Source organism: Phoca vitulina, unplaced genomic scaffold, assembly GCF_004348235.1.
Source record: "Phoca vitulina isolate PV1807 unplaced genomic scaffold, GSC_HSeal_1.0 scaffold1, whole genome shotgun sequence".
NCBI classification, from domain to species: domain Eukaryota; kingdom Metazoa; phylum Chordata; class Mammalia; order Carnivora; family Phocidae; genus Phoca; species Phoca vitulina.
In genome coordinates, this window is record NW_022589704.1 from 29,129,873 (window position 1) to 29,145,432 (window position 15,560).

A 15,560-nucleotide genomic window follows, 5' to 3' on the forward strand; every position below is an offset into this window, starting at 1 on the left:
TGAGATTTTATACAGATGTCAGGCATCCAACGACCATCCCCTGACTACAGGGGTATCACTTACTTATGAGGCTAGGAGTAAATTATTCTGTCAGTTACCCACATTAGTCACTGATTTTTTTTCTGAAGGTTAACATGATTTCAATGCTCTCTCAATTCATAGAGCATTAAACATTTTGTACAGCAAATGGACTATATTTGACTTATGAAGTAGTATTTTCAAAAGAAATATGAGATGTGCAATGTTAGAGTTTCTATACCATCTGCTAATTAGCAGCAATCCTGTCTTTTTGTCTGTTGACGATTCATTTCCAAATACGCTACTAGAGGTCCACAGTCCCTTACGCAAAAGCTTTGTAGCCAGTGAGTTTGAAAATTCTGGCTTTGCTAGATTTTAGAAAAGTATGATACATTTACCATGTTCTAGGTAATAGCCCTAAGGGGCCTGGTGCACACCCTATAATCAAAAACATTTCTATTTCTGCAGTAATACTTATGAATATTTACACTATGAGGGGTAATAAAGGTTTTCAGTCCAAGATAAGTTTTACTGCCTGACGTGTTTTCTGCAAACTCATAAAAAAGACTTCCAATTTTCAGAGCTTTTTGAGTTAAGGAATTATGGATAAGGATTGTGACAATGTATATATGAATCCTGATGAAATGCCAGTCGACACCATGGACCTTCCCACATAAAGAGACTATATAATAAATAATAAATACATAAATGTATTTATGAGATCCATAAATACTTTGGGCTATTTTTGGGCTAGCTGACATTAGTAATGCTTCCTGTCTAGGAGAATAGACCACTTAAAAAGAAAAAAAAAAACCAGGAAACTAGTTATACTCTTAGAGAGAATATCAATGGAAAATGGATTTTTCTCAGAGGAACAGGTTAAAACAATATATCTTAATCTAACCCACAATCTCTAAGCAGCAGGATGAAAATCCTAACATGTAAACTTCAAATATATTTTGAAATGTTTGTTTCTTTGTTTGCAGAACAAAGTGGGAGGGCTACAAGTAGCACTGAAAAATCAGAGATTCAAAGCAGCAAAACTATAGTTTTATCATTCATTTAAACAGGACCAGACTTCAACATGATAATGGCTTTTATGACTAAATATTAATCTGATTGACAAATCCCCTCCTCCCCAAAAAGACCTGTTTTCCAAGACAAGTATCTGACATTTGGCAGTGTTCCGCTGTAAAAAGGTATGTCTTTTTGCATCTCATTTTATTAAGTCACGGAGCTACTTTTCAACATTTCACAAAGAGTAAAATGCAAGAATGGCTTTTAAGTCTTTTCCCATAAGAGATTTGTGACTGGATTCTGAGCAGATCTGAGTTGTACATGATTTCAAACGCTAGTGCTTTCATGAATGTTATGTACATTAAACAAATGTCTTAGAAGCAAAAAAAAAATTAAAGAAATAATTACACTTTCTGAGTTACTAACCTTTGTCGGCCTGTTGAAAAGACAGGCTCCACCCCCTCTCTGTAAAAAGTCTCTATATTCCAAAATGCTGCACTTTGAGAACTTTCGGGAATGGGACACCCTGAGAAAATAAAGAATCAATTATGTAAATAATTTACCAAAAGCAGGCATCAGAGAAGAAAATTAAAACCCTTGGATTAGAACAACAGGTTCACTCTGGATCTAGATGATTCCACACAGGTTATGACAAGGCATTTATGTTCAAATTGCCAAATAAGTATGTGTGGTAGAATTTGTAAAAATAGATAGTCAAAGAAAACCACAGATTGGGAGCCAGGTTATAACCTCCTCAGCAACCAAGCCCTTCCGTGCCTGGGCCTGGAAGAGTTTTGGAAAGCTTATCACAAAACTTCTCCACCTAAGCTATATTTTAAAGTGTGGTCATTTTTGTTTGCTCTCAGTAAAGGCAAGCATTTTTTGCCTCTGTCCTGAATAAAAGATGCAAAGGAACCTACCAGATTTTACTTTGGAGGAAGGAATTGTGAGGGTCAATCTATTAAAGATTATATAATGCAGACTTCAGCAACACCAACGAGGCAAACAAGGAAATCAAGGAAAGAGAAGTATTATACTATATATATACACACATACTATATATATATACATATACACGTACATGTATATACATGAATATATATACACATATATGTATATATGTTTTTAGCACATATACACTCGGTAAAAACAGAATTAGGGTAAGCTCCTTCTGAATTAGAATTAGATAATAGCTTTTTAGGCTCAACCTGAAATATATTCATGACTTAGGAATATGATATGAGCCTCTTTGTGATTTAATTAATCCAATTACTATCTCTATGTCAGTACCTGGGGAGATATTATACACACGGTCAAAGTTAAACTGAATCATACACACTGATTCCTTGGGCGTATTTGTTATAGTACTTGATTTGAGAGCGACAGGCCACAGATTCTAGGATGTAATCCTAAAGTTTCTTGTACTCTGATGCATGAGGGTAGTATATGGAAGTAAGAAAAGTTTTTGCCATTGTTGACAGTGATCTCTTAAAGGAACTATGTAGAAATGTATACTTGAGAAAATATATATATATCAGCTTTAAATAGTTTAATTCTATCCTCTGGGTGGCCAGTCCAAAAATCCATTTAGAAATTGGGAGTTTAGAAGACAGAAGGTGCCTCCCTATAGAAGCAATATTATAAATGGTGTTACCTTCCTATAGTAGTCCGCAAAAATGCTGTTTAAGCCATAAGGTTACTAAACTATGGTAGAACAGTAAGGGGAGCATGAAAGTCTACAGTTTCAGGTTTAAACTACATTTCTAGAAACATGTTCTAAAGCAGCAGGTAGAATGGTTGACTCTCTCTGCAATCCCTCATGATCACACTCCTCTTTTCCACCAGAGCAGGACTCCTGGTGGGAGCGTAAAGAAGGGACTCTGTACAAGTAGGTCAGAGCCTCTGGCCACTGGGGCTCCTCAGGAGACGGAGAGGACCAGAAACAGGCAATGTATCGAGCAGATCTCTGGCATGCACAGAAGAAACAGGAGAGATGCTGGGTGAGACAACGTCTTACGTCTAGTAGGAGTAGGCTCTAGCTTAGGGAGCCTTGGGTCAATGGCTCCCACAGGGGCAGGGGCTGGGGGATGGGGGGGGGGGGGGCAATGTTTCCAGGCCTTGGTTCACAGACACCAATAGCAGCTCCGGGGCAGTGACTCTAGTTCTCCAAGTATCCTCACAAGAAGAGAGGAGATAGGTGAGAAAATGTTCAAATGTCTATCAAGAGATGATACCTAATTTAGACACAATAAATCTATCTTAATAAAAAAAAAAAGCTGTATGGATTATATAAGCAGTATAGTACAATTTTTACTAGAGCAAACATATCTATTTGCGAGTTCCTTAAAATATAAATTGATGACAAAATGGACTTTCACTGACTGCTCCAGGCAGACAACCAGCTCTTAGTCTAAGTGCACTAAAAAATTAATGTATCTACTAAACTTAGAAGCATTTAATAATGGGCTTCTTTTAAAGGTTAATAGAAATAGAAGTTGTTACTATATTTCACTCTTATCAACATTATAAAAAATTAAAATATAAGGTGAATCAGTCCTTTCATTTTTAAAATATCAGATAATTAATGATTGGATTTATACTGAGTGCTGAGCCTAAAAGATCAGTACCTGAGAGACAGTGTATCTAATTACATGCAGCAATGTCAGTGAAAGGCATGCATCAAAGGCACGTATAATGAAAATTTACCCTGTTTCCTCCATGATGCAGCCACCCCAGGATTCTGTGCAGTCACATTCTAGTCCAATGAAATAACAAGAAGCAACAGAAGAAAAGAAAAACAACAAAAGTCACGTCTTTAATTTGCATTGCAACTCTTGAGATAATTCCTTATTCCCAATTCCATGTCATGTAGATACAGAATGTGAAGGCTCACCAAACAAAATCTATTTCCATTCAATCAATATTTCTTTATATCCTTTCCAGAAGTACAGGTTGTTTCCTAAGACAACAGCTGGTGAGAAATAAAACTGTCACTCTCTTCATTTTTGTAACTCAGAAAACTCAATTGAGTTCCCAGTTCCAATGTTTAATGAAAAGTAGCCTGGTCTGGAAGTGAAAAGCCTGAGTTCTAGGCCAAGTTCTACCTGAAAGGCAAGTCCTGCAGGCAAGTGACTTAGTATTTCTTGGGTCTCAGTGTTTCCACCTTGAAAATGGAGAACAGCCTCTCTGCCTGTCTCCCAGAGTGGTTCGGGGGCTCACACGAGATGAGCGGTGATGCTCTATTGCACACGTCATGAGGCATCACTGAAGCCTGCCCAACAGAGCACACTGGAATTTATAGGACAGAATTCCATTTGCTAGATTCAAAGTGAGGTTCGGCCAGAGACTTGAAGAACACTACGCTCAAAGGTTTAGGAAAAGAGAGCATTCCAAAATAAAAGTGTAAGTCACTGAAACTAAACAACAATCACAAACTCAACCTAGGTGCCAGAGACTGACATATTGATATTACGATGGGCTGTTCTTTTCATTTATTTTTTCCCATTCTCTTTTCTATCATAGACAGAGATATTTTTAAAGAAAGGCTTCCAAATGGATTTTTTAAAAGCCAAAGTTCAGAACTAAAGAACTATCTTCCTAAACAAACAATTCACAAAGGAATAAAACATTTTAGGAAGGAACTACTCCGGGCATGGGTCCTGAACCCCTACTTCTCACCCCACCCCCTCACCCAACTCCATAACATCTCTCAGCTGACCCCAGTGCTGGCCTCTTCCAGGCCCCAGGGTTCTCAAACAAGGTCATAAACCTGGTCCCACTCCTTTCTGATACTAAGGCCATCCATCCCAGCTGATGAAACCCAAAACACCTCCTTTAATGTATACTATGCGTTTCCTCGGGAAAGCAAATACTCTGAGCAAGATATTAATAAACGAAAGTTTGTGGATATTTGCTAAATGCCACCAGACTTAATATACCCATCAAGTGATAACTTAATACACCCATAAAGGGAATTGAGAAGCTCCTGGATACATATTTCGTTTCAAGTTTCCATAACACTATGCATTAATGACAATTATTTGATAGTTGTCAAAAAGGTAGAAAATGTAGGATAATGTTACAGTAGATTTTTGTCCTTTTCTTCCTCGGGAGCTGAGGTGGGCAGGGAGACCTTTACTATTGGCATCTGGTATTTTCACAGAGGGGAGCAGACTTCCACTTAAGAGAACAATTTGAGGGAATACCTCGGTCTTTCTTTCCACAAGATCCCATTATGACTTTTGTGGGTCCTCGGCACTTTTGCCTGATGCCACAAGAAATGTATTAGAAATTGCATTTTACTACTTTGTTGGTCTAAAGAGGAATATAATCCAGGTTGGATTTTATCCTGATTTTTAAAGAAACTGAAATTTTTCATGGACTCCTAAAACCACTGTGGGCTTTACGTACTTCACCCCTGGAAGTCAGCCCTGTGCTTCCATCTTCCCCTCCTCTGAGTAACGAAGAGAGTGATGCCAGCAGTCACTGGCTGCATTTTTCCCACTGAGTGGGGCCTGTGGTCCTGTTTGGACTCCCTCTTGGCACTGCTGGCCCACGAGAGGGTTATCCCCTACCACCTGTTCCCAGGCTTAAAGGGCCCTTAGGGAAGGGCTACCTGTAGGGGAGGCTTCTTCTTGAGCCTTTCTGATGGAACCATGTGGGTGAGTTCAGTTAGAGGGAGGTAGGTGGGGAAGTTTAATTAGAGTGGGAGCTCCTTTTTGACACTAGATCTAAGCTATTTCCTGGTCCAGTTGTACTATTATTGACCCCCAGTGGAACTTTATTGACACCTAGTGTCTACACTCCACTGCTTAGAACCCAGAGGGTGAATATTCACGCCCTCCCCCTTGAACCCCAACACTCTGCGATGTGAGAAAGAGCTGCTCCTCTTCTGAGAAAATGAGTGCGATTTTTATGAATTTTGAAGGGGAACTATCTACAACCCGAACAGATTAAGAATTACCTTAAGTTGCTCATTTGCTCATCTTTTTTAAGAGGAAGGAGGTATACTACAATTAAACTATCATGACTTAGGAATGAAAAATATTTATTTATTATTGACTGGACATGCATTATACAGACAGAATGGCACATGAAAGCGAGTAAGAAGGTCAATGTACATACTTGGCTTTCTGCTAGAAGGTTCCCATTGGATTCCAAGGTTTTGAGCCAGGCTCTGCGATAATACTTGTGCCACTGCCATTGGAAGACCATACTGTTTTTCAGAGTTGAAAGTGTGTGGGAGACATTTGAGAGAGTGCACAAAGCTAGTTATTATTTCTTAATCATCACCACATATCATCTCAGTTCCCTAAGTAGAGCCTCACAGCATCGAAAGATGGCATATGCTCCTTCTCACTTCTTCCTTGCAACTGGGCCCAAGAAGCAGAAAGCCTCTCTTCCTATGTGGCATCTCTCAGAACTTGATGCTCTCACATGGAAACATAAAATACAAGCCATAAAAGGCTATGCCCTGATTCAACTCATACCAAACCGAGAATAAATTCAACTTACTACAAATATGCCAAGAGAGGTCTCGACTGAATGACGGCTATTGGGATAAGCTGGTATAATATATTCTGGCATCGATCAGGGTTTAGATATAGTTGGTTCGGCTTTTTGGGTGCTGTTGCCAACAGGCGTAAGGATTTCCTTGATATAAATGAAGGTACTGGAATCCAAACAATGAGACTAAGGAAATATTTGTTTCAATGAATTCTACAGAGATATAGGTAGAAGGCATAAAGATGAAAATTTACATAGGGAGAAAACAAAGATACTTATTAAATATAATCATAAACTCTTTGATTTAAATGAGTTAAACCTAACATGCATAGGAGAGCATGATAGCTTAAAGTTATCGGGACAGGAATAGTAAGTTTATAAAAACTTATCCATAGATGTGAAAAAAATCTCTGGACCACTCTTTGGCATGCATTTGCCTGATAAACATGAAAAAGCATCATTATGAAATGAAGCAATACTTCTTTTCTAACACCAAAGACCACTTTGGGTTCCACTTACTAATAAAAATCACTCATACCTTATTCTTATGTCATTGTCATTTTAAACAAGCCTGAGAGGGATGGAAACTAGGCCACAGGGAAGAAAGAGGTCAGATGCAAAGATAAAGCTCTACTTTAGGAAAATTGATCAAATTTACCTCATTCACACCAACTCCCCTTGTGCGAGAACAGACACCTCCGAAGTAACTCAGACTGCTTCTCTTATAGTGGAATGTCATACGCCTAAAGACAAAGGAAGTGTATCAGGAAACCAACACAGTGACCATCATACACACTCTCCCAAGACACACCTACTCCCTCTTCTACAGTGAACACCCCAAACTCATTCTTCCTCAAGAAATCAAAAGCTACATTTTAAATACCTTTAGATTTATGTTGTCATAAATACCTTTAAATTTATGTTGTGTGAAGCAATCTCAGTTGAACAAACATTAATCGAGCACCTACTAAGCACTGACCGATTATTATAAATTATTATACATTGCTGATTATAGACTGAGAGAAAAAGAAGTAAAGAGCTAAGGTGAAAGGCAAGGAAAGAGGAATCTGGTGGGTCTGATTCCAGGACAGAACCTTGGAGGACTGTCTGAAAACAGCTTTGCCATGAATGGAAAAGGAAACCACCTATTATATTGAAAGACCATATGGTCATCCTTTTCCTCAATGATAAAATCTCAATTTCATTCAATGGTTCACCTCCATAGACTATATTTCCTGGCCTCTCTTGCAACCCTCTCTATGTGTGGCATGTGATTAAGAGCCAGGATATGATTTGTTGGTAAAATGGATATGTGAAAGCTTTCAGGAAATCTGCTTTAAAAGAGCTAACTCAGCTGGAAGGAGGGCTCTTTTGAACTCCTCCATGACTATATTCCTGGTGCCTGTAATAAAGGCTGGTGCACCAGCAGCCACCTTGAATCATGAGTTGACCTGGAGGATGGAAAGTGTGAAAGTAAGAACGTGCTCTGAAGGTAAATCTTATGACCATGGAACCACCATCCCAGCACCAGACAACTTACCTCCCTGCTACTTACATAACCAGAAAGAAGAATCAATTCAAGATCAGTACACTGACATATAACTTAACGGATACAATAAGGGCATAAAGATCAAAGACCGCAGGTACATACGAGATGAGGTGCACAGCATCAGCATGCTGTTTGATACGCTGCCGGTATTTGGAGAACTCATGGAGCATCTGCACAGGGTTGGTGGTGATGTCAATATGATCCTTCTCAGTCCAGGTCTCTACAGCCACCAGGACAACCCTGGTATTGAGCTGCTCCTTGTAAATCTGAGGGTATACAACAGGACAGGTGCAGGAGGAAAACACTGGGTCAAACATGCACAATCAGTGATTCAGAGTCAGTGGAAGGACAGGAGGGGAGGTGAGAGGAGAACATGAGGTCACAATTAGCTCATCATAAAGAATCTTCTTTCCTTTCTCATTTCCAAGAACAAAAATAAAGAAAGAAAGAACAATCACACAATTCAGCCTCTCCTACAAGACTATTTTAATCCCAAATCAGCACATTTATTGGCCAGGCATCTCACTAGGGGATGGACAGTAGGGATGTCAAGATTCTAAAGTCTGGACATAAATTCATAACAGCGTTCAGTAAAATCACTCTCCCAAAGAGTGGCTGGAGCCTGACCTACTGGCTCGTAGTGCAGTACGACCAGTCAGCCTGGCAGGATTGAAACAGATCACTAAGTCCTTGGACCAGCGCCCAACAACATGGCTTACTTGTCCTTGGAGGCCCAGCGCCATGACACGTAAAAGAACACTGGGAGGGAATCCTAGATCTGGGCCAAAAGAGGGAAAAACAGATTCATATCACCCACTTCCCCCTCACCATAGGGTGGCCTCACTCCCAGTATTTAAACTGTATCTTTCTCGACTTTTGGCCCAGATGCTAAACAATTCACACAATTAAGCAATTTCAAAGATGGCTATCATTCTGTCCTATTTTCAAGCTAATTAAGAAAATAATGGGTGATCTTTGAACACACTGAAGAAAAGGAATATCATCATGCCTAAATCAACCCGGAGCTATAATGATTTTACAACAAGCGAGTTAAATGTAATGTCTTTTAAAGATTAGTTAGCCAGCTTCAGAACCCAATTCCACTTGGCAAGATGTGGTTCTATTCAATCATGGTAGAATGACCAACACAGAGATGCTACCAAGTCAACAGCTTTGGCAACTTCTCTTTTCCATATTCACTTATAGTCTTCTTCTGAGAAGACTGCTGACAAGAGCTGAAATTACAGCAGATTAATAAACCAGGTGTAAACTGGCTTTCAGAATTTCAATCCTAACTCTATATGGCTCACTATGACCATCCACCTGTATTATACCGTTACTCAGCTGTGCCTACAGGTATATGTTGTGAGTATTTACGTGATGAAAGGTTTGGGGACTGTTTCAAAGGCAGTTCTTTGGAGGAAATAAGTATCATTTAGATAGTTGGCAATTCATAAAAAGTTTTTTTTTCCCAGTTAAGAGGGAACATACCATAAATATCAGATAAAAATAGATTTAACTGAACAAAATAGCACTTTACATTAGAAAACAAAGTAGTATGCTATATTTAATCTATGATTAGCCAAACTGAACTATTTATTGGAACATAACAAATAATATTCACATCTATGTAATTCTACCTAAATCAGGAAAAAGGAAGAAAATCTTAAACATTATTCTCTGTAACTTACAAAATTGGAGGGGAAAAAAATATCAATATGAACGATTTATAGAGCTAGAAGTCTTTGTAAGGAGATATATATCTTACTGTTTCAAATTAATTTTATTTGGGGGACTGCACTTAATTCTGTCATCTAGAAATAAAATCTGAAGCATTCACTACTAAGAGAATAAATGTGAGTTCTTAAAAAAAAAAAAAATACTCCACCTCAATCAATTAGCTCTCTTGCAATATATTTAAGACAATAAGCTCAACTGGTCATCATTAACAAAGTCTCATTTGCCAAGTGTAATTTACACTCTTTTTAGCAGTTAATTTTCTCTAGTGTTTTTGTCCCTCTAGGCTGGGTGACAAAGAGGTCTAGACATCACTTAGAAGCAACACTAATGCATCTTTGGCATACCGAGAATGACCCAACTGCCCCCAAAATTTTGATAACACTACTTTTCATGGAAGCAGACCATATATGTTTATCAGGCAAATATATGGAAATTTCTTAGCCAGATGAGCTTAAGGATGGTGTTTTTTATAAACCATCCCGTCTTGGGAAAATAGGTTCAAGAAAACTGGGATACTTACAGAATCCACAAGGTTGACCACGGACTTTGCGAAGTTATTGGTGTGTGCATGAGAAGAGCGATATTTCTTATACTGGAGGGGGGAAGAGGATAAACCAGTCACTGCCAAATCATAATTTAATGGCAAATTTAAAACTTCAGTAAAAGCAGACACTTCACAGCAATAGTACAAATAGGGATTAAAAATAGACAATTCCGCTCGCACCATGTTGGATATAGTGGTGTTTTTTTGATTTCTCTATTAGGCAGCAAAACTCCATCTAAAACACCTGTACCAGTTCCAAGTATGGAGAGAACCTGTAGAAATCTGTGTGAGAAGCTTTACACCCAAGAAATGAGTAGTTCATTCAGTCTTAATGTCTACAAATGCAATCTTCTTGTGTTCACCGAAACAACCATTACAGTTTACGAAGGGCTTAGCCAAGAAATTTAGTCCCAACTGGACACCCTTCTCCCTTTAAACTCAAGACCAGACACTGACCAAGAAAATTTCTTAGGCAGCACTTTAGATACTGGCCATGATATAGAACGCATTTTTTATACATTGTAGTATATTCTTTCAGAAGAATGCCTCCTCCAAACAAAGCCTTGGCTTTTGACTGTTCCAAGTCAGAACAAAGGAGGGACAAAAAGTAAAAATGAAGTGCGTGGATAGTTTAAGATTGTTTATGGTTATTTATGATTATTTAAGAAAATAAATAAAAATAAATTAATAGAATAATTCCATAACAACATCTGGAGGGCTACAGTTTTAGCAAAGAATACTGCACAGTATGTCTTTGAGAGGACATTTGAAAACTGGAGTCTACCACAGGGGGATCACGCCCTCTACTGAGGAAAAAGGAAAACATACTCAAAACTACTGAATCAGATTTGCACCATAAATCTTTAAAACCTGTCTTTAGTAACATATCTTTCATAAAGATTAAAAACGGTTCTACTCTGGAAATCCATGAAATTCTTTTTTTTTCCTCCTCTGCCCACTTTCATACTATAAATTTGTCAGGCTCTCTTCATTTCATTCTCTCTCTACCCCAGTACTACGTTTTTTTTTTAAACAAAGAATATAGTCTTCATGCTTACATACCTGGTATTTATTTTTTATGATACTTCATACAATGACAACCCATGACAAATGTGATATAAATCAGTACTGTGTTATTGGTAGCATTCACTAATTTATTACCATTTTGCATTTATAACACTTACTATGATGTGAATGTTTATATCCCCCCAAATTCATATATTGAAATCCTAACTCCCAAAACGATGGTATTAGGAGGTGGGGCCTTTGGGAGATGCTTTGGTCATGAGGCAGAAGGCTAATGAATGGGATTAGTGCCTCAAAGGAAGCTCCAGAGAGCTCCCTTGCCCCTTGTACCAGAGGAAGTGGGGACAGAGCGAGGTGCTGCCTATGAATCGGGAAGCAGGTCCTCACCACCTGCTGGCACCATGATCTTGGGCTTCTCAGCCCCTAGAATGGTGAGAAATAAATTTCTGTTATTCATAAGCCACCCAGTCTGCGGTGTTTTGTTAGATCAGCCTGAATGGACTTGGACTCAGAATGGACTCAGACTTGATGTTACTGCTGCCACCGTGCATCATAATCTGACCCAAACTGTCTCCATGTGTTCTTTAAGAGTAAACATCAATATGTGCATGTAACTGGGCCAAAAACATCATATTGATCTAAGAATCTTAAGGCACTTTAACAGGGTTTTCAAACCTGGCATAAAGAAGTTGCTGTAAATAGCTAAGCATTTTAAGTTGTCCAGCAAATTCCACACGCTAAAAAATTTCAAAGATATTTTTTAAAGTAAAAGCAAAAGCCTCAGCATTAAGTTCCTTTGGGGTGATGACAATATTAAAAGTCTTGACATTAAGAAGCACATATTACAAAAAGAAATGAAAATATTAGCTGACACCTATTCTAAGGCAGTGGTGTTATATACCTATGACAATTAACTTTATTTTGCTTCTGAACATTAATTTGTCCATTTTGGAGACTTCTTTTTGTAGTATAATGATCATGGGAAAATATGACATGCAAGTTAAAAAATTAATGAGGTCTTTTTTGATGTTGCGATGTTTTTCACTTATTTCATATTTTTAATTTCCATGTCTCTGATTTCCTTTATAGAAAGCTCCCTCTGCTGTGGGGTAAGTGAATTAGAAAGGGTCAAGCATGGAAGCAAGAGTCCAGGTAAAAGATAATGAAGGCTGGACATCTGCAGAGAGAAGTGGGTGGACACACTGTGAAGGTAGGGTTCCCAGGACTTGCTGATGTATAGGATGTGGAAGGTGAGGAAAGAGAAGAATAAAGGATGACTGCCAGGTCTTGAATTTGAATAGCTGGGGGAATAGAGGTGACATTTAAAATAATGAGAAAGACTAGGTGAAGAGAAGCTTAGGACTAAGGGATCAAGAGTGCTGATTTAGAAATGTTAGAGATGCCTATTCAGTACTGAAGCTGGCATGCAAGTAGACAGTTGATACATAAGTATGGACTCAGGAGGCTAGAGGCATAAAGTAGAGAGCGATGAATTTAAAGTCATGATATATATTTTTTAAGATTTTATTTATTTATTTTGAGGGGAGAGGGGCAGAGGCCGAGGGAAAGAGAAAATCTCCATCCGACTCCCTGCTGAGCTCAGAGCCCAATGTGGGGCTCGATCTCACGACCCTGAGATCATGACCTGAGCTGAAACCAAGAGTTGGATGCTTAACTGACTGAGACACCCAGGCGCCCCTAAAGTCATGATATTATTTAAAGTTGAGACTGGAAGTGTTCACACTGGCAAGAGTTATAGAGAGAAAAGAGAGCCCAAAACCAAGCTATGAGCACTCCCATAATCCTAGAGGCCAGATGCAAAAGACTAAGAAGGAAGGGCCAGTAAAGTGGGAGAGCTGTTGTGTCAACAGAAGCCGAAAGATGAAGAAAATGTTTCACATAGGAGAGCATAATCAACCGTGTCCACTGCAGCAGCACGAAAGAGAGTGAGAGAGCACAAAAGAGGACAGCTAGGGTACCCATGAGATTTGTTCACTTGAAGTTCCACTTAATTGAGCAGCTAGGATTTACCAGGATCTATAAGTGTTTCTCCTACAACAAATATTTGCTCCTCACAACTCTATGAGGTGGGTTTTATTAGACCATTTTAGAAATGTGGACAGTGAGGTTCAGAGAGGACAAAGAACTTATCCAAGATCACACAGCTGGAATTCAAGGCCTACTCTGGGTTGAGATAGGAGATAAACTTTTCCAGCTAACAATTCTGATAAAATAGTTAATGTATATTCCCAAGAAATCACAGTTCTTGATGAGAACTCGTAATTTGTTAATGTGCCCATAAAGTATAGTGGTTTTTAAATAGGGTTCAAATTGAGATTTAAATTGAAAAATATTTGAGCGATAACACAGTTGCACTCGGACTTACACGTATGGATACAGCAAAAATGTAAGCAAAACTTTTCTCGTGCACTTTAAAATATTTCAACCAATTTTCTATTAGAATAAGGCTTTTCATATTTATATTTAGCTCAAGTGGCTCAAAGAAATGTTTGCAGACCCTTATCAAGGCTATAATTGGCTTACAAATTAGGTTCCACCAGCTAGCTACCAAGATGCTTTCTACAAAATTGAGGGATTTTCCTTTCCTAATTGAAAGCCACCGATAACATGATGCTTGTTCAAAATAAGGTGTCTGCCTTTTTTCAGGAAGCCAATATTAGGTGACTCTGAATTAAAGAGATTAGCTTGAATGTGAATGTAGGCAAAATGTTTCTATTTCCTGCATGAATGAGAAATAATTTTGCATACAAAGAAAAATGTGCAATCTCCATTTACGATAAAACTTACTTTCACATTTTGTGATCACTGAAAATAATTTACATTTAAAGTGCCAAATTTATTTTTCCTTCCTGAACAATTACAACCCTTAAAGAAATTTGCTTTTTGAAAAAAATTAAAATTGGAGCTTGATTTTCAATCTTAGGGTGACAGTTATCAAAACAATTGTGTTGCCTCATCTAGCAAAAGATTGTATGAGGATGAGTCATTTCAAGGATGATCATTCTAAAAGCCAACAGCAAAACTCCAGGTATTAAAAAAACAGATGTTAATTATTCTAGTTCAGTTTTACCTTCAAAATGTGAATTTCAGGACTCTGACCCATGTTCTGATTTACTACTTCTTTGTGGCAATCAAATTCAAAAACAATCTTCATTTTCTTCATTTCATATAAAGCACACCTTAAAAAAACTTTTTTCTCACCTCTCAAAGAAAAAAAATCCTTATAAAATGACACACTTATGTGGGACTAGGATGTAACCTGGTCTCAAAGCAAAAGGAATATTCTGTCCTATTAGCCCAGATGTAATGTTTATTTAAATAGTAGAAATCACTTAGGTAATTTCTTTCTACTTTAGGTATTATTACTACTCGAAAATAAAGCTTTCTTTTTATTTAATTTCTTACTATGTATTCCTTCCAAGTTTATCAGTGAAAATTACAGTTCTTTTATTCTAGTTTCAAAGATAGATGAACATATCATGACTAGTTCTCTCTCAATTTTAATAACAATAATAATAAAATAATTACCAAGGTTTACCATTAACAAATTTGCTAGGATAGAGAAGGTAACTTTATCACAGAATATATGGTATAAAGTGCAGAAAATTTCCATATATGAAAATGATATTTTAAATGGGAGGGTGCTGTTTTATAGTCATAAGATAAAGACAAGATTATTTAAATGCTTCCATTTAAAAGGATTAAAATATAAATTCAAAGTATATAATATTTTTTAAAAATTATTGTTTCCTATTTATACAGTTACTGATACCTACTCTGATTGATGACAGTTTTAGAGTATGGTGGAACAGGAGATGTGGAGATCAAAGTCATGGGTTGAGAAGGGTTCTCTTCATTCCCAGCTCTCTGTGAAGGTACTTTGTGAATTTAGAGGCCTTGACCGTATCACAATTATTCCTTCCACTACTTTAAAAGTATTTGCATAATGGATATTAGAGAAAGCGGAAGTGTCTAACGCCACAGTTTCATGCCACAACGCTAAGGACTGAGAAGTACCTACAAAAAATTTCAATGTCCTAATCAACAAAAATAGTTCAGATGAAAAATTATCTTGGGGTTTCAAGCAAATGTCCTTCTGAAACTCTTAGTTTAGCCTTCATTATCTAAAATGGCTGTCTA

At 37.8% G+C, this 15,560-nt stretch overlaps 1 protein-coding gene across 3 annotated transcripts in view; it reads right to left on the minus strand.

The window, feature by feature from the left end:
* ADAM23 (ADAM metallopeptidase domain 23) overlaps window positions 1-15,560 on the minus strand; it is a 176,073-nt gene that overhangs the window by 42,273 nt on the left and 118,240 nt on the right. For all 3 annotated transcript variants that reach the window (XM_032403740.1, XM_032403732.1, XM_032403749.1), the window contains exons 10-15: window positions 10,350-10,421; window positions 8,192-8,355; window positions 7,199-7,283; window positions 6,160-6,250; window positions 3,742-3,790; window positions 1,462-1,561 (exon numbers count right to left, since the gene is read on the minus strand). In XM_032403740.1, the coding sequence (XP_032259631.1) occupies window positions 1,462-1,561; window positions 3,742-3,790; window positions 6,160-6,250; window positions 7,199-7,283; window positions 8,192-8,355; window positions 10,350-10,421 (561 nt within the window). The remainder of the gene's footprint in view (window positions 1-1,461; window positions 1,562-3,741; window positions 3,791-6,159; window positions 6,251-7,198; window positions 7,284-8,191; window positions 8,356-10,349; window positions 10,422-15,560) is intronic.